Source organism: Dendronephthya gigantea, unplaced genomic scaffold (genome assembly GCF_004324835.1).
Source record: "Dendronephthya gigantea isolate DGI-Jeju-01 unplaced genomic scaffold, DenGig_1.0 000057F, whole genome shotgun sequence".
Taxonomy (NCBI): Eukaryota; Metazoa; Cnidaria; class Anthozoa; order Malacalcyonacea; family Nephtheidae; genus Dendronephthya; species Dendronephthya gigantea.
The window spans coordinates 1,382,307-1,401,779 of NW_021163067.1; the positions used below are offsets into that span (position 1 = coordinate 1,382,307).

Below are 19,473 nucleotides of genomic sequence, written 5' to 3' on the forward strand. Positions count from 1 at the left end.
AAAAGAATCACCTCAAATGGTTCGGGTCCTTTGCGATACATGCACTTACGAAAGCGTGAAATAATAAATTCTGACACCATTGTGATCACCAAACTTGACGAACATATTTTACAACCAATCGAATCACTAGTATCAGTGAGGGATGACGATTGGATGGTTGACAGTTGAAGTGTGAAAATCGTATTATCGACTTGGACTGACCTTGTTGGAAGGTTATCGAAATAATTGAAATACCTAACTGTTTATTAAGTATGCATGTGTCCAATTTTAACAAATACACCCATTATAGTGATTATAGGAGAAATCAAAATACATAGTTCACACCCCTCACTTAGTTCATCTTAGTTGTTGTAATTTGATTGAGAAGATTAATAAATGCAATAGGATCCAAATCCACCTTTGGGAACTACAGGCCGGTAGATAAACATCTTCGTTAACAGAGATTACATCAATCCATGAATCAAACGGTTGATTTATCCCCATCAAGTTGACGAAAGAGTAACAAGACGTTGCAGACTTTGCAGAACTTGGCCATAATGTTTGCATATTTGGAAGGGTGGCGTGGGAAAGACTACAGTTGTCAAAGAAATAAGGAAACGATTAACTGCAAATGGAATTAAAGTTCTATCATCAAGTGGGATATCGTGCATGGATTACAACTGTGGGGCTAAAACTGTCCACGCCCACTATGGCTTGCAAACTGCAGAGCTGCCAAATAGTTTCTTGATTGAACGTTCCCTTCGACAGCCGAATATACTCGAACGCAGTAATTTGGGAAGAGATTTCAATGTCCAGTGAATGTATTTATAGTTTAGTAAATCTTCAACACACTGTCTTGAAAAATAACCATTCTTTTTAGGTGTTCAAATCATTTTAGTAGGTCCATTCGATTTAGAAAAAATGATATATTCTTTGGAGTTGTTTGAAAAGGCGTTCAAACATCGATTTAAACTGACAATGATTAGGCATTAAGTGGGTGTAGAGTCACAGTTGAAAGCCGCATTAGATCAAATACAAATGGGACAATGCAATGATGCAACAGAGGAATATCTCCAAGGTTTATCGGAAGAACCTATCTCACATTGCAACTCAGATGAGCCTCCTGACCTGTTCATATCTTTTTCAAGAGATTGCCTGTCAGCGTTCATGATTTAGATGTTCTAGCAAAATTACCATGAGACCTAATGATGTTTGAGAGCAGCGACACGGGTACTGTGCAATGTCTGGAAACCAAAGTTCTTAAGATTGTCAGTTTAAAGAAAGGGCACAATGTAATGCTGACCTATAACCTTGACTCACAACTTAAAAACGGCTCTTGAGGAAAGTTTGTTGGAGCAGAAAATGATTGCCTGGTTGTAAACCTATCGCAAATTGGAAATGTCGACAATTCTAAATGAACATGGTATGTGTACGATAGATATGGGACAAAAAAAGCCAGCAGAACCCAATTTCCCATTGCATTGAGTTATGCAATTACTGTTCATAAGGCGCAAGGTATGCCCTGCCAAGTGTTGTGATTCATTGTTCCCAAGAGTTTGTTCCAGGTCAGACATATGTCGCACTGTCACACGCTACAAAAAAGTCATCCCTTCAAGTTATTGGATTTCATCGTCGGTTCTTATTGCCACCACCTAGTGAGTTAAACTGTCTTGATACTCAAGACTCCTGAGTTCCGCACTTTGATCACACCTGCTGCAAGAATGTTGTTCTCAAACTCAGTTCTTTCAGACAAAAAACGACAATGAAATTCTGTATGGTTGCAAAGATGATACGCTTAGTGATGCAATGGACGAGGACTTCGTAGCCTGCCCAAGAAAGGCTTTTAAGGCAAATGAAGGGAGCTCTGTAGATCTGGAGGATGTCCTATTATGTATGGTGAATTATAGCGACGAATTGTCCCGACCTCCCACAATGTTTCTGAAGGACATCGTAAATGATTCATCCCCCGATTCCTTTAGTCAATCCCTTTGATCGGCAGCATGTTACGCTCTTGCTCATATAGACCTATTTGCCTACTAAGTCGAATATTTTGGTTGTTTGAGGATCACCTGTCTGAAAATTGTGACTATTTGCACGTTACAAACAGATAATTCACTTGGGCTACAGGGAAAGTTCATCAATTGTTCCTCACTCAAGAATATAGAAGTGATGTTGTCAGTGCTTTTTGTCTCAGAAAGTGGATTGAAATCAATGACGGACAAAGAATTTGTCTGCATCCCTCCTACATATTTACCAGCTGTTTGTGGGAAAACTGGTCAAGCTAACCTGTGAACGAGAAGCAGAAGAATCAGTGGAGTTCGACGTGCAAGCAATGGGCGCAGAAGATCGAGGGAAAGTCAGGTATATTGGTGGCTGGACAATAAAGAAATGCCTTGATAAGTATTGATCCTATGTCGTAAGAAAAAGTTTTCAACATCACCAGCCGTTCACGCAAAAATAAATGTTGAAATGAAGAAAATCACATTATTGGAAAACCATGTTGTTGTCCAAAATGAATTCCTTCAAACCACCTCAAGCAACATAGAAACGCTCAGTGCAATCAAAGTGCGACAATGTAAAGAGCGAGGACTGTTGCACATAAGTGACAAAACGTACGAATTCTTCTTGGCACTTGAACAGAAGTGAGTAGATCGAATTAACACGAACATGCTTGCTGCTCTTCAGAATGATTTGATCGATGACACATTAGCAAAGATACTAAATTATGCCCATTTGCGAAGAATGTTTCAAAATGTATTTGCCATTGAAGACGATAACAAGATGAGAATGATAAAAATGAAATTGACACATGTCAAAGTTCTCTGGTGTCTTAATAATGAAAATGTCAGAATAGTATAAAACGTAAAATATTAAGGGATATAATTTATATTTTTTACAAATATTCTGATTCGTAGGACCTAGTATATCTAATATACAAAGATGTGTAAGAAAGGTATATCAAGATAGGTGCGGGTCAGTTCTTGCGAAGAGATTTCCAAATAAAGAAAACAATAGCGCATCGCAAAGCTGTCCTGGAAAGAAGAAAAAAAGCTTGGCAAAAGCGAACAAAAGTTAATGTTTCCGAGATCAAACAAGACTGAAGTCCTGGCAAGGAAGTCATTGTCCCTTGCTCTCCAATTAATGCTCGTAAAACTCTCTTCGTCTGTTTAATCATAGCTTTAAAAAATCCACCTTGGTGTGGACTCAGCGGGGTGTTAAACTTTCACTTTACTTTGTGCACCATCGCAAATTCTTCAATTATTTTCTTGCATTCTTGGAGTAGCTTCTTCAACTCATGTTTGCACCCTACGAACGAGGTTTCATTATCTGAGATTATAATGCTGGGCTAACCGTGGTGGGCTGCAAATCATCTCAAGGTGTGAAGGAAAGCTTTGGTTGACAAATCCTCAATGATTTCGAGATGTATCGCACGAACTGTTGCACACGTGAAGAGTGCTCCCCAAGCTTTAATTTTCTTGTTGCGACCATACATCAGGAAAAATGGACCAAACAAATCGACACCTGTTGCAGAAAACAGGGGCGAAAAGACCTAAAGTCTTTCTAGTGGAAGGTCTGCCATTAACGTGGTATGAGGGTATTGTTGGAGCTTATGGCAGGTCACACACTTCGTGACAATTTCTTTCACTAGGTTCCTTCCTCGTGGTATCCGGAACTTCCGTTTTTTGTTTGTCTAACCCCTCCCCCTGCCCTATTTTACTTTCATTTATTTATGTTCCACTATGTTTCTAAGTAAATATTACCAATTATTTCTTTCTATAGTTTTGCAATTCTGACGGATGTGAAAGCCATGTTAACTGTTGGATCAAACTACTGTAAATGGTTGTTACAGTTAAAATATAATCTGAATATATTGCATTGCATGTAATGGATGGGACCTTCTGGATTAACAGAAATGTATTCCTATTGAGACAAAATGCTGATTTACAAGATTGTATGTATATATTACATTGTATGCAATGGATGGAATCTGCCATGTATTATTAAATATTGCATATCCGTATATATACACCCTAACAAAGGAGCTACTTGTTCAAATACAATATACAAAGGAGGAGAAACCACTTGCTGTATTCCAACTTGTGATAGCAACACTTTCATTCTATCAAATCCCAAAAGAGAAGAAGCTTGAAAAGAAATGGTTGCATTGGATTGGTAGATCTGGTTTCATTCCAAACAAGTATCACAGAGTTTGTTCAAAACACTTTGTGGGTGGCAAGAAGACCTGCCTTAACAACACTCCGTGTTTAGTACAAAAACTGTTGATGCCCAAACAACCAAACCCTAGAACCACATCAAAATGTAGGGACAGGAAAGCAATACCAAAAAGGAAAACTGATGAGATACAAGGGGAGTCAAAGCTGAAGGATGTTAGAATTTTAGAACTTGAACAGTTAGTTAAGAAATTAAAGCAGGAAAAGGAAGAGCAACAAGAGGAGATATTGGAACTAAAGAAGAAAGTGGAACAATGTAGTTTTTCTATAAATAAGTTTAAAAGTAGTGATAATGACTTTGAATTTTATACTGGCTTTGGAAGTTACAAAATATTTAAAGCATTTTACAACTATCTTTGCCCATAGAGCATGCGAGAGGTTGCATTATATTGGATCGCACAATGCAACAGATGATATGGAGAGACAGCTGGAGAAGGAGAAGTGTGGTCAAAAAAGAATATTAACACCTGAGGAAGAGCTATTTTTGTGTCTTGCGAGACTTCGATTAGGCTTGTTAGAGAAAAATTTGTCTGACGGATTCTATGTATCAATATCACAAGTATCACAAATTTGGGTAACTTGGCTGGATTTCCTTTACAGATACTTACGCTCCATCCCTATTTGGCCTTCACAGGAGTATGTTAGAAGTACAATGCCAGAAAACATAAAAGACAATTATCCCAAAACCAGAGTTATAGTTGATTGTACAGAACTATTTATTGACACTCCATCTCAACCACGAAGCCAAAGTGCTACATTCTCAACTTACAAGAATCATAACACTGGCAAGGGTCTAGTTGGCATTTCTTTATGAGGTGACTTAACATTTGTCTCAGAGTTGTATGCTGGGAATACATCAGATAAACAATTGACACAGGACTGTGGAACTTTAGATCTTCTTGAAGAGGGTGATGAGATAATGGCAGACAGGGGCTTTGAAATTGAGGATTGTTTACCCCATGGTGTTTCCTTAAACATACCACCTTTTCTTGGTGACCAGTTACAGTTTTGTCAAGCTGATGAAGTTAAAACTCAAAGAATAGCAAAGCATCAAATCCATGTAGAAAGAGCTATACAGCGAATTAAAACCTTCGGCATTCTGAAACACGACTTGCCGATATCAATGGCAGCTGATTTTAACAAGATTTGGGTTGTTTGCGCATATCTAACCTTGTTTTTCAGACCATTAATTCGGGAACATGAGGAATGAACATATTATTCAAGTTGTTTAATACAAATAATTTTTTACTATTAATTAACAAGTACATTTGTTTTTTCCAAGAATTGAAACTATTAACTATGTTTCAGAGAACACATGTTATTATGGTACTACTGCACAAGATTCATTTAAGATTAGGTAAAGTCCGTTCTGCGCATATATTCCGCGCATCAACACATTCCATCAGTGGGGGAGCAACATTTGGAATGTTAATGATATGCAATATTAGCGCGTTTATTACAAACGGCAGTTCGGGAGCACAATTATTTTATTTTATGTCGCAAGGCGAAGAGGCTCGAATTGCGAGTCACGACGATGACTTATCTTATCATAAGGCTGCTAGAAAAAAGCAATATTATGCTAAAAGGAATGCTCCAAGAATTTATTTCTTGAATGAGGCCCGAAATGGCGAGGCTATTTGTTGTCGCTACAGACGCTACCTCGCTTGGCCTACAATTACAAATATATAACGTTTTAAATAACAGCCGGTTTATTTACAAGGTTCGCTTTATATTTTCTTCAAAATATAACAATATTTTCTTCAAAATATAATATAAAATAAGCGTATTCATCACAGATTACAGCCAGTCGAGCGAGAAGAAAATAGGAAAATTATAACGACGCATAAGTCATGTAAAGATTATATAATCAACGTAAACAAACATTGTTATGCGCAGAATATATGCTCAGAACGGACTTTACATCATCTTTAAATATTTAAAATAAAATGCAGTTAGTTCAGGTAAAGCAGTCTCTTTGCATTCTACTTTACTTGGTTTGTCACTTCAAGCCTCTACAATGGTCTTCCCAGACTTGGACGCAGGTCATTTCAGTTCCACAGCTCCATACAATGACACTTCTCTTGCATCTGAAACTAAAGCATCTGGACTTACTCCCAACCATGGCCACCTTGGATTTACCACCAAACCACCAGCTGCACAAATCTCTACATGTTCTTTGATATTGTCCTTATATCGATGATACCTCATGAGAGCAGTATGTTCATTATCAATTCCCCATTGGCAGCTGGCATTATTTGTAGCTGTGGGTTTTGTGATGCTCTTAATATAACTGTTTGGATAAATTGACTTCCTTCTCTTGATTACAGTACCGAACATTGATGTTAACCTACACTTTCTTTGGTCAAACCACTCTCTGCATTCATTTTGTTTCCTTGTATTTTTTTCAATCTCTTGACATCCCTCATTGTTCACTTTTAACCTATCATTCACAAATTTCAAACAATTTTCATCTTCGGGAATATATGCATAATCTAAAGCCATGTCCAATTTTTCTAAAATGCTTGATCTAATTTCTGTTGTCTCCAGCTTGTCTCCGATTTCCTCTGCCCTCGTAATTCTCTGTCTTGATAGTAACTCTTCCGCATTAAAGTGTATATGCAATGAAAATTTTGATTTCGGGTTTTTTGTATTTTCTGAAAATTTGTTCTTTTCCGATCATAAAGATACCAACATTGTCGACAAATTCGGACTAGAAGTAAGAAAAATTTAGGTTTAAAGTTGGGCTATGAAAATAAAAACTGTTGAAATTCCTCGCGCGGCCAAAAGGTCGTGATGACGTATGCAGTGTGACACAGTGCGCTCTTCCTATTTAGAAATGCTATAAACAACTATAAACATTGCAGCGTCTACCACGTAAAATCGCAATATTTTTGCAATTTAATGAGCTCCCAAAGAAATATGCGTCTTGTAGATGCAGTGTATTGCTCAAGTGAAGAGAATCATATCAAAATACATCAATTTTTACTTTTTAGTCGCTTTATAAGCTGCCGCATATTAGTATAAATTGACGCTGGCAGTTGTACTTCCTTTCACTAAATTCTAGCTTTCTAACTAGCTACATTTGAACTGTAGGTATTTTCGTTGTGCATCTACTTGAACAGTTTTTATATTCATAATCCGTAATTAATATTGGCGGATGGACTTCATTTCGTTGATTCAACAAACTTTTTATACTATATGTTATATTGTGAACCTAGGTAGATTTATAGCCCGTTTGTCTGACGTTTCAGTCTTTTGACCTGTCCTGTTTTCGTCTATTTGTGGTGATTAGATGTGCTGTATTGGTATCCTGTTTACGCGTAATTTATTCCTTAGTCACAAATCGTGGTTGCCGTGCCAATATAGGTATATTAGTATACTTATACTAAAAATTTAGCCGGTTGCAGAGAAGACAAACAGAAATTTAATTCCTTATCACTAATGAAATCTTATATGCTTTGCAACAGGCGTGGATAGGCCATGTACAATAACAGCATTTGCATAGAAGCGAGATAGTTTTGATTTATACTGTTTCTTACTATGACAAAACGAGCGAGAAAAATTGATATATGCCATACGTAGGCCAAAGAACCTCAGTTCATCTGTCATATTTAACCACATAAAGCGCCAAGGTGGATTGCGTGTTATACGCATCAATCTTTTGGCGTGTTTGTTTTCGTTTAAAATACCCTACATACATCATTTACCTTTCTTATGGGGTATGGGGGACGAGGGTTAAAAGAAAATTTTCTTTGCCCCACGTCGCCCCATACCCCATAAGGAAGGTAAACAATGCTCTGCTAGCAGGGTACTGTTTGGTCTCCCTCGTAATCGCCTATCACTAATCAGCTGTACAACAGACGATAGGGCTGTACAACAGACGACTGTTCAGGCGTTCAGCAACGTCTTCGCTATCTGTTGACTGTTCTGTATCTGTCTGTGATTCAAAGCTTTCGTTATCCGACATTTCGCACAAATGCAACAAAAAAGACAAGCCGCTGTCTCACGATCAATGTTTTGTTGTTTTCTTATAGCCGAGCTTTATTGCTGTGTCACACTGCATATATCACTAGTTCGAAACTCTCGGTACCAGTCTTTCAACAGTTTATGATTGAAAAAACGCGTAATTCTTGTATGTTTTAGGCCGTTTTGAAGACTTTAGCAACGCTTTTACAACAAAAAAATATTTTTACCGGGTCAAGGGCACTAAAGTCTTTCGGAATTTCACAATTTTAATTTTTTCATTTTTCCTTGCATATACACTTTAAATTCACAAGGTTTGCAACATGTGTCACCTAGAACACCAATCAAATTACATCTGCTACCCGCCTCTTCCAATCCTGCTTTCAGCTCTTCCAGATCATCTTTTACCACTTTCTCTTTTGTTGCCATACATCCTTCTCTTTTGCCTACTAATACTGATCTTTTTCGTCCTTTCCTGTCTTTCTCATATGTGTCCAGTGGGAATGTTAAGTCCTCAAAAAGAAGAGCTTGTTGTGTAGACCTTGCTTGTCTTCGGCACGTGCCATTGTTGCAGTTGCTGAGTCCACGTCTTGTCATCTGGTATGTCTGAAAGGCCTAGTTCTATATAATCCAAGAGCTGAAACAAAGTAGCTGCTACATGTTTGCAATGACCAATCACACCAGCAGGGCAGCAACATTTTGCATATACTACATCGCCTGAATTTTGGTTGAGGTGTGCATTGACAAGATATTGTTTTTTCTTCATTTCAGCCATAACATTAAACCACACAAGAAAATATACTGTCTCATCACCTTTTCGAACATTTGGCTTTACTTTAAACTGCCTTGGATAGCCTGCTTTATATAATTTATATCCACTTTTTTTGTGTTTCATTGCTCCAACAGGCTGTCCATCAGGTGTTTTGTCTCCATCTAATACCAAATGCTCTTCCAATTTTTTGTATGAAAATTCAGGGATAAAATTTAAACTTTTTGTGCAACCACTTGTCATTGCTGCCAAATCAACCTCCATTGAAGTTCCTGGCTCATCATGCATTATAAATTATACTTTAAGTTTAAACAATTTTATATTCTAACTAAGTTACTAATTACAAATTTAGTACTAGGACCTGCCTTAGTATTTAGTATTTAATTATAACATTTAAAAAATTGCACTAACTAATAATATATGTCAGTTTATAGCTATCAAACTATGTATAAGTTTAATTCGTTTTACCTAAATTCTAGCTAAAAATATTATTTTAAATTAATCCCAATTCAATATACTATATAATTTAAAACCTACTTGTTTAATTTATACTAAAATGATATGAGCCGACCATAACAAAAGAAGCAGAAAACAAACAACAGCGGAGACAATAAACTTTCTTATTTTTGTATATTTCACAGAGTGACAGAGCTGAAGCGGAAATTTTGTTTTGTTCCCGCCAAAGAAATATAAAGTATCTAAAGCAAACGTCGTCTTTGCAGCCATGCTGATCGAACGATCTACAAACATTTACAACTTCAAATGTTTTGGATTCAACAAGCAAAAAAATCCATGCAAAACACTCGATCGCTGTGTAAATAGGATCTGTGCGATCTAGCAACGACACATCAACAATTTTTGTTAAAATCGTGAGCAGTAAGTTATCCGTTAAGCTTACTCACCTTAAAACATTGGAAAATACCCTCCCCTTCGAATAATTTTGTGAAGCAAATCCCCGTAGCTTGCATAGTTCTATACATATTTTCCCGCTCATTTTTGCTTCGATTCCACTCTACTTTGCACGAAATATAGTTTATAGTATATAAAAGCCAATTTTTGTTTCAAAATTAGTAAATGCTACGAAAAAAGTATATAAAAGAATCGTTCTTTCTCGCAAGCAAAATGAACTCCTCGCAGCGGCCATTTCCCTTGCAAGTGAAAGGTTACAACATTTCCCATGATGCTTTGCTATAATGCAAATTGCCTATTAAAGCATATTACTCGCCTGTGATATTTCGTTGTTTTCTGAATCATTTTTTTTCTATTATCTTTTAACCGTTATATATAAACCACAAATGTTTTAGTTGTCTTTTCTAGTAGTTTTTAAGTCATGATGGACAACAAACTTGAGAAATAGCGATTTTTCAGCAATATTTATACCTATCAGGAGGAGAACTCATCATAAGCGTAATTTCGTCATGATTTGTCACTGAACAAGTGCCGTAAATAGAGTAATGACCCCCCTGCCAATATTAAAGATGGGCTGATTATAGACATTGGCAGGGGGGTGATTAAGGCACTTGCTGAGTGATGAATCATGACGAATCAGTCGGAGTCACAGTTACGAAAAAAGCATAGGAGTTATCTACAATTGTCATAATTTTGTGTTCTGCTTTTTAGAGCAAAATTTTGCCGGATTTTTTTGAAAATTTTGCAAAGAGCTCAGTACCATAAACAAAATTTATACAAATAGATGGATGTTTCAGTTTTAAAACAATAGTACGCGTACGTCATTTTAGACCGGACGGGAATGATCGAAAATATATAACTATTGAAAATAAAACTGTTACATCGAAATACTTCACCTCAATTGTTGAATAAATAAGTTATTTTTTGCATTTTTTACACCCTTTAAACGGAATGCATTTCGAACAACCTGTAGAATTACATTCGGAAACATACCGTCTGATCATCATCAAGATCTGAATCACTCATTTGAGTAATTTCCGACATATTTGACTTTGCCTGCTTTGCCCCCCTCATTGAATTTTCTTTTGGCGGGCTTCTTCTTGGGCAGTATTAGTGGTTTGTTTCTTGTTGGGTTGGAGTCAAAGCTATAATTATGAAAGCTCTGTGTTCCTTGGCCAAGGAATTCCTTTTCTTTTTGGTACACAACTTGATGTTTTTCTGATAAAAACATCATGAATAAATAACTCAAGTGCCAAAAACTGCTAGTAAAAAATATAACACAACTTACCACTGGCAGCAAGTATACGCATCCTACGTAGGCTTTCCGTCCAGATTTTGTAGGATTTGCCCCTGGTGTGCCAAACAACACCATGCCTTCTTTCCTCGAGTCATGTAGCATGCTTTTGTCCTTTACAAAGTCTTCCGTGAGAATACTTGTCTTGTTTGTCACCGTCCAATAGATTAGTACGTACATCAGTTTCGAATTACGTACATGTTTCTGCTCAAGCCAGTTGTGTTTTGCAGCTGTAAAAATTTTTCCTTGTGTAGTTCTTGCGTTCTTTTCACGAGAAAAACTCTGCCAAAAGGGAAAGATTTTTTCGCGCCAATTTCACTGAGGTGTCACATGACGTTAAATATATAAAGAGGGTTTACTGTGGCGAAATCCAATACTTTAGCATGTCACACGGATTTGCCATGACCACACGTCATTTCCACGCCATTTCGCGCCATCAAAGGAAAATTAAATATTCCAAATACATTTAATATACAGCAGCCAGTACATTTGCTCCCAAAAGTATAGGAAACCCCAGTTCGAAAAGTAAAAAATGGATTTTTAAAAAAAAGACGCTATTGATTCTGAATTTTTCACAAAATTTTTAAAGAAGAACCGTAAGCGATCCTTTCTTTTCACCTAGGAAATGCTGGTAAACGTTAGAAAAACTTTTATTTCATTTTGAAATTTGAACGACTGGCCTGGCTACAGAAGCAACCATGCCGTTCTATTAAATACTTTTTCTCGTTGTATTTTCGAGCGTTTTATTAAGTATATATGCAAAAAGAAAAGAAGACAGTCTTGACAGAAGAGAAGGAATAAAATGGATCACCTAAAATATGAATTCTAATGAAGAAGACAAGTGGATTGAAAAGGATGGAATACTGAATAAAAGTTGGCTAACAAAACTGTATGTTTCATGTACATTTATACTGCACAATAATCAACAGTATTTTTTTAATACAAACCAAAGTCCTGATAAATTATATATAAAGCAATTAATTAATATACATTATAGAAAACTATATATATATATAATCCTCTTCGTGTCGTTAATAGACACATAAAGCCTCTACCAGAGTTCGCCAGTGATGTCTGTCGGGTGCTTGCCGTTCCAGGTGTCCCCAAGTCCAATTGTTGTCACTCAATTCCTTTTCTACTGTTCTCCTCCAAGTTTCTTTGGGTCTTCCTCTCTTCCTTCGTCCATCGGGGGTCTATCTGAGAGCAACTCGTGGAAGTGCTGCTGGTGGCATGCGCAGCACATGCCCAATCCACTTCCATCTCTTCTTCTGAACTTGCTGTGTGATTGGTACTGTTTCTGTCCTTCTACGCAACTCGTAGTTTGAGATTGTCTGGGGCCAGTATATACGAAGAATCCTACGTATGCTTACATTTCTTTCGAACTCCATCATGAATTTTGATTTCACATCAAGAACATAGTTCACAAATGTATCAGATGGTGGAGTGAGTCCACCAAAAGGTTTCTCCTCAGTCTCTTCATACATCTTGAACAGTTGTGCATTGCTCTGTAACTCTTGTTTGATCAGCTTCCCTTTGCATATGTTACAAGAATGCTTCAATAAGCACTTTTTAAGCAAATAACCTGCAACATATGTTACCGCATTCATTCCAATGTTATTGCTTTCTAGGCAAGATTTGTAGTCATCCACATCAACTTCCATAGTTGGGGAAGCTGTTTCTGTTCGGACATCCAGGACAGGGGGCTTTGGCTTTTTTGGGAGGTTGGACCCAGCAAGCAGAATGGTGTCTAGATCATTGGTACAGTTTCCACCTGAAAGTGTGAGACAATGGTCAAAAAACAGTTTTCTGAAAGCCCTGGTAAACTGTAGTGGAGTAGGATCATCTGAGTTGCCTCCCTGCTGGCGGATTGGTCCAAAAAAGTTCTCAAGGGGATCTTGATTAAGGCAGCTTGTCATCAGAAATTGAATTGAGTCTTCTACTTGGAGTATTTTCCGCAATGATGAAATTCCTCTAATAGTCATACACAAACCACGTAGATATTTCAGGTTGTTTGTGTGATCCTCTTGTTTGCTACGTTCAATAACTCTGATGGAAAGTTGTGATGCACAGACTTGTCGCATATTGGCCTCTTATGTTCTTTTGTACAGTTCAATTTAGAGCTGTTTAAACAGTCAAATATCTTTTTAAAATTAGAAACAAGTTCAGCTGTACCAACTGCTGTTGAAGGTAGGCACTAAGACTGACATATGTTAAAAGAGTAGCTGATACAGAATGGCTGAGAATTTAGGTAGCAAATTTAACTTTCATTTTTGTAAATCCAGTTAATTGTATATGTTTGTTTGTCAACTTTGGGCAGCATCTAATTGCCAGAGACTTGTCCCTTTCGTATATTGTTAAGATATTATTCCACTTGGCAATTTTTTGACCATAATGAAAGTCGTACTAGGTTGTTCCTTCCAGCCTTGATTAGGTGTGGAGGTTCAAATAAATAGAAGATCTTTCTGCCGTTGTGTGTCAACTATGGTGTTGTTAGAGTTATCTTCATTTCCCTTAAAAGTTTCTGAAAATTAGAGCCAAGGTCAGATATTATGGGTCGTACTTTCAGACCAACTGATGTTGTTTGATCAATAATCTTCAGTAATTTTTGTTTCAGGATACTGCTAGGGCAATTCTCGTGGACTAAATAGTAACCAAGGGGCTGTTTTCAGTCGGATTTTAAGCCACGCGTTATAAATACAACAGCAGCCGTTGCAAGTTGATTGGTTCTTTGGCCATTTCCAAAATCTTCTACACCATCGACCTCATCCCTTCTAGCATTATTTAAAAGTGATGTTTTTAAGAACATCTCATCCATGGATATTGTGCACAGCTTATCACCATCACTCATGCATTTCACCTTGCTTTCAATAGCATCCAATGCTTGTTGTGATAGGCCTGGCGATATTGAGAACCCAGACACCCACCTTAACTGAATTCTCTTTGAAGGTAGATTTAACAATTTTGAAACCAGTCTATATGCCTTACCACTCACATGATAAAGTGATATGGCAAAAGATTTCATTTCAGGTGTGTATCTTTTCCCTTCTTTTTTTCTCATGTGCAGGTGCACTTGGACTTCAATGAATCTGACAATTTGTTCAGAAAGCACAGTTTTTAATGCTTCCTAACGCTTCTTTCCTGCTGATATCTCTCTTCTTATTCAATTTTAGGAGTAATGATTCAAGACAACCTTAAGAAACGAAGTGTATTGCTGTAGGGATGAATTAAGTCTATTATTTGCTTTGTAGTACACCAGTTGAACTTAATGTACAGTACAGTATACCAAAGAGTGTTGGTGTTATAAAGGAATATTAAAGGTGGGTTACAGTTCCTTTTGCACATGAGCGGTAAGAGTGTTTTCAAAAAAAGAAATGCATCGAAAGTCTGTTTATTTGATACTTTCGAGAGGTGGAGAGCGTTTAAAGAAGAACATAAGCTCAAAACAGATCAGCATGTTGCGGAGTTTCTGCTTGATCATTACGCCGTGAGAAACATATTATGGTAAGCGTAATGATGTATAACTAAACCTTTATGATTATTTTCTTTTTCCTTATGATTTTACATGTTCTTTAATGCTTTGTTAGTAATGTAGAAACGCAAACAGAGAACGCTACGACAATGTGGCCTTTGTCAACTGCGGCCCAAGAACAATCACTCAGCATGTGTTCGCCAGGTAACAATGACAACGTCCTTGTTCTATTTTATCATGTTTTAATACGTTTTTTCAACATCCTTTCTTTATATGTAGTAAAAAATTGCCAAAGCTACTATGGTATATAAATCACTAAATCGTCTTGCACCAGATTATCTTTCTAGAATGTTTATTGATCGCAGTAGAATAACAAATTTCACGTTGAGAGACACCAATCGCAAATTAGCAGTACCGCAACCACGTACAAATTATTTGAAAAATAGCTTTAGCTATAGTGGTGCGGTGCTATGGAATTCTCTACCTAATGAACTACGACATGTTAATTCTTTGCGTAAATTCAGATCTGAATGCAACAGTTTTATTCGATAATTCCTTTTTATCTTAATTAAATTCACGGCACTAATGGAAAACAGGTATCTTACTTGTATTATAACTTGTATATGTATATGTATGTGTGTTCGTTTTTCTTGTATTTTACTTCATTGTTGTAAATCCTGATTAGTCTACCGTAATTAAATAAAAGTTTCAGTTCAGTTCAGTTCAATAAAGTCATCAGCACCCTATATGTCACTGAGATGAAGTTGAGGAAGATTGACTCAGTCTGACCCTGAGTCTCTTACATTGTCTTTTACGGCCTGTTTATATGATCCCGTCTAGCTGGGACGGGATGTTTTCATCCCGCTTAGCCTGGAAACTTGCCTAGGCGAGATGGCGTGCTTATATGGAGTTCATTTTGTTGTGCAGGTTCCTTCGACGGCATGTTTTATTGTAGAAAACGAATATGCCAATATATACACATGCTCCTAATGTATGTTAATCGTGAATCATCCCGGCCAAGCGAGATGGAGTGTTTATATGGCAATTTCTCATCCCGTCTAAGCGAGATCCCGGCAAGAAGTGCCGAGATCCCGCCTAGGTGGGATGGAAAAGTGGTCATATAAACACTAATTAGTGTTTGTATTACAAGCGGGATCTCGGAAACTGTCCCGTCCCGGCTAGGCAGGATCATATAAACAGGCCCTTAGGTTTGTTGAGCATAATCCTGTTATATTTGCATTATTTCCATAACTTTATGCATTATTTTTGTCGGTATATTTTAATGCAGATCAAAGGAAGACCCAGACATGACTTTGACCGCTAGCGAAGGCAAAGCAAATATCTCGTCGACAGGTAGTGAAATGTATATTCACAATAAATGTATGTTGATAACTTGATATACAGTGTTAAGCGTTAGACTTTCACAATTTTAATATATTCTATTTTTTCAATTGGACCTGTCTAGTAACATCCTCAACACCTAAATCTAGTCGTCGAAGATTGGTCCTGTCACAACAAAACAGTCCTTCATTGTCTTTGAGGTTTGTTCATCAAAATATGCTTTGTGATTTGTGGGTTTGCTCAAAATCATTATTACCTATTTTTTCCCTTTGGTGCCATTCATTTTAATACACCCCTTCATTTTAAAATCACCCCACCACCCAGGGGGTTAGAAAAACATTTCTGCATATACAAATGCCGCATTGAGTAGTCAATTTATCAAGTGTGGTGTGTGTACAGACAGTAAAGTATATTGGCTGGTTGATAGTATACGGTATACTTATTGTTTATTCAAATCTGACAAATATCTTGGGGAAGAAACATTGTCTGCTAGCAGTGAGGAAAATGATGATGATTTGTCAAAACCTACTCGTCAACCAGGAAATATTCTTTCTCCTAATGATGATGTTCCACCATAAGTATACACTTAGTTTTATTTTACATATTTATATTTATGTATGTACATACTGTACACCATGCATACACTAAATTAAATTATTTTTAATATTTCTTAATTTTAGATTATATCCTGCTGTTGATGAGCCATTAGCAGAGGACATACTCAATGCCACCATAAATGGGCATGAAGGAGATGAGCTTGAAGATGAAAATGATGCACAAGGAACGAAGACCACTACCTCATCAAAATACATCTCCACTGTACAAGAGATATCACCACAACAAGCCATCAAGATGGAAAAGTGTATTGTTTTCACTGACACTCTTATGTCTTTACTCATGTCTTTTCATGGGAGTGAATGTAAACGACAAGATTGTGGCCGGCCATTGCATTATAGGGAGACCTATGTGGGAACCTGCCTTGTGGTATCCTGGGGGTGTCAGTCTGGCCATGTTGGGGGAAGATGGGCAGCTCAACCATCTTGCAACAAAATCAGAGCAGGAAATCTTATGCTTGCATCTGCTTTGTTGTTATCTGGGAACTCATACACCAAAGTGGGGTTGATGTTCAATTTCTGCAATCTGCAGTATTTTTCATCAACGCTGTTTAATCAATATCAGCAATTGTACATCATCCCTGCAATCAATGAGTTCTGGGAGCAACATAAGAAACAAGTTTGGGAGAGTAAGCAAGGGACAGAAACTGTGTTGAGTGGGCATGGTAGGAATGACTCACCTGGTCACTCAGCACAATACTGCACTTATAGCCTGGCAGATATGGAAGATACGTCCATTCCCAAATGAATGTTGTGGATGTGAGGGAAGCAGGAGGAATGAGCAATAACATGGAGAGAATTTTTTTTGAAAGAGGAATGGATGTACTGCTTACATCATCAATCATTGTGAAGGAGGTTGTTACAGATGGTCACCTTGAAATTGCAGCATTAATGAGTAAGTGCCAGATCATGAAATGACAGTGACAACATTCCAGTTTTTTAAAAATTTAATATATATAAATATGATGTATATGAATTATGTTTTTTCCTATAATTTAGAGAGAGAAGAAAAGTACAAAAATGTTTTATATCAGAATGATGTTTGGCATGGAGGAAAAAGCCTTGCTAAAAAGTTCCTTGTTTGCGAAAAGGCATGCTACTTGAATTTCATTGAGATAGCACTTTCATCATTACGAATGCAATCCAAACTTTCTTTTGTTTCCACCATGGCCAACAAGGCACCACTGACATCAAGCTCTTCTGTTTGAAGGATGTTGATCATCATTTTCATTTTGTACATCACATTCTTCATGAGCATCATCATAAAGATGAAGTCGAAGGTTTTGATCTTTGACAGTAGCCCAAATGCTTTTGTTTGGCTCTCAGCATCAAACGTTCCAACTGAAGAGATGTCCTGAAGGGTGGTACAAATCTCTTCGTAGCTGGACCAAACAGCTTTAATTGCCTATGGCCTTGCACTCCATCTCGTTTAAGACAAGTTTTTCAAATGCAAACAGCTGTCAGAATCTTTCAACTTTTCAGATAAAACACAATGAGGTCTTGTGCTTGCTGAAAAGTATACATATAATGATTCTAAGGTGTCGTATACATAAAACAAACGACCTTGCTTGCATTGGACCCATGCTCAATTGCCAAATTTGATCCATGTGGTAGACAAGGTGTGTAGATAATTGGTCGTTCCAAGGATTCTGATAATACTTGTTGTGCACCTCTGTACTTGCCCGACATTGCCGAAGCACTGTCGTAGGTTTGAAATCTGAGAGTGTCTGTGTTTATTTTTCTCTGTAGCAATGTTTCTAAGATGGCTTTGGCCATTTCTGCACCACTTTTGTCGGTGACTTTTTTTGTTTCCACAAGACGTTTGCTAGGTGTCCCTTCCTTGTTTACAAAACGGATAGCAACAGTGAGTTGGTCGTCGTTGAGACACAAGTGCCTTTATTAAAGGCGTACTTTAGGGTACGCATGTGAATACTTTAAAAGAAAAATATACGTACATCTTTAAGAACTTTAAAGTAAAAGCGTATAAGAGTGAAAGAGTTTTGAACACTCCAAAGAATGAACATTGTGAAGCAAACCAAACAAATGGATTTGATGCCCCATCAGTGGATGTTCCTGAAAACTTCAATGAGACATCTACAATCATCGGTAATGTCATTGGTGCAATTGAAGTTGCTAAGATACAAAGCTGTATCAATTGCAAAAAGAATGTTTCCCCTTTTCCAGACGATCAAGCCTTGGCAACGTGTAATGGATGTGGTCCATTGCAACATCTTGATGCATGTGAAGTTCGTCTATTGTTGCAAAACTCTTCTGACCCCTCTGAGAAATGACGCCTAGCTTTTTACAATCAAGAGATCCAACAACTTAAAAATATATTGGATCTATCATTGCACTTCAACAGGATGTCATGATTGCCATTTTAAAGGCTAACAAAACAATCAAAGTGACCTTTGATACGTTAAAAAACAAAGTTATGGATGTTGCCCTGGCATAAACTTTAGTGAAGGAACACTTATGGAAACCTCTTATTGTACATTAATGTTATGTTTTGTTTTTGTTAATTCAAGGAAGGATTTGACAATCTGAACAATTTTTTGTCAATATACCTCTGTAAATTTTGGTGTCAAATCGACCAGTTTTATAAATGGCTGCTAATTTGAAATTCTTTTACATACATATTACGTAGGATCAACTAACCCCATTACAGCGTAAAAATCTTTTGAAATTTAAGTTTACATCATGCCAAGGCTAATTGGGCTAATTTATATACATACAAAAGAGTTTTAATTTGGCAGCAATTTATTAAAATGGTCGATAAAATAAATGGATTTTAAAAAAGCCTGTCTGATTCTGTTGATTACATGTTATGATCTGTGTTTACAATTTTTTGACGATATACAGGGTGTATGAAAAAAAAACGCAACCACTTAATATTCATGAAT

General features: G+C 37.0%; 1 protein-coding gene across 1 annotated transcript; it reads left to right on the forward strand.

Annotated features, from left to right (window-relative positions):
- The first annotated feature begins 3,956 nt into the window (after positions 1-3,956).
- Positions 3,957-5,421, forward strand: LOC114529576. Its single transcript, XM_028551386.1, has 4 exons — positions 3,957-4,467; positions 4,622-4,770; positions 4,846-4,996; positions 5,048-5,421. The coding sequence occupies exons 1-4, from the start codon at positions 3,957-3,959 to the stop codon at positions 5,419-5,421; spliced, it is 1,185 nt and encodes a 394-aa protein (XP_028407187.1).
- Positions 5,422-19,473: the final 14,052 nt, after the last annotated feature.

Bases quoted from the DNA above. Each gene is read 5' to 3' on its own strand.
- LOC114529576 (XM_028551386.1), top strand. From the start codon at position 3,957: ATGGATGGAATCTGCCATGTATTATTAAATATTGCATATCCGTATATA. The intron at 4,771-4,845 runs GTATCACAAATT...TGGCCTTCACAG, and splicing joins TCTATGTATCAATATCACAA to GAGTATGTTAGAAGTACAAT. The intron at 4,997-5,047 runs GCAAGGGTCTAG...CATTTGTCTCAG, and splicing joins TTACAAGAATCATAACACTG to AGTTGTATGCTGGGAATACA.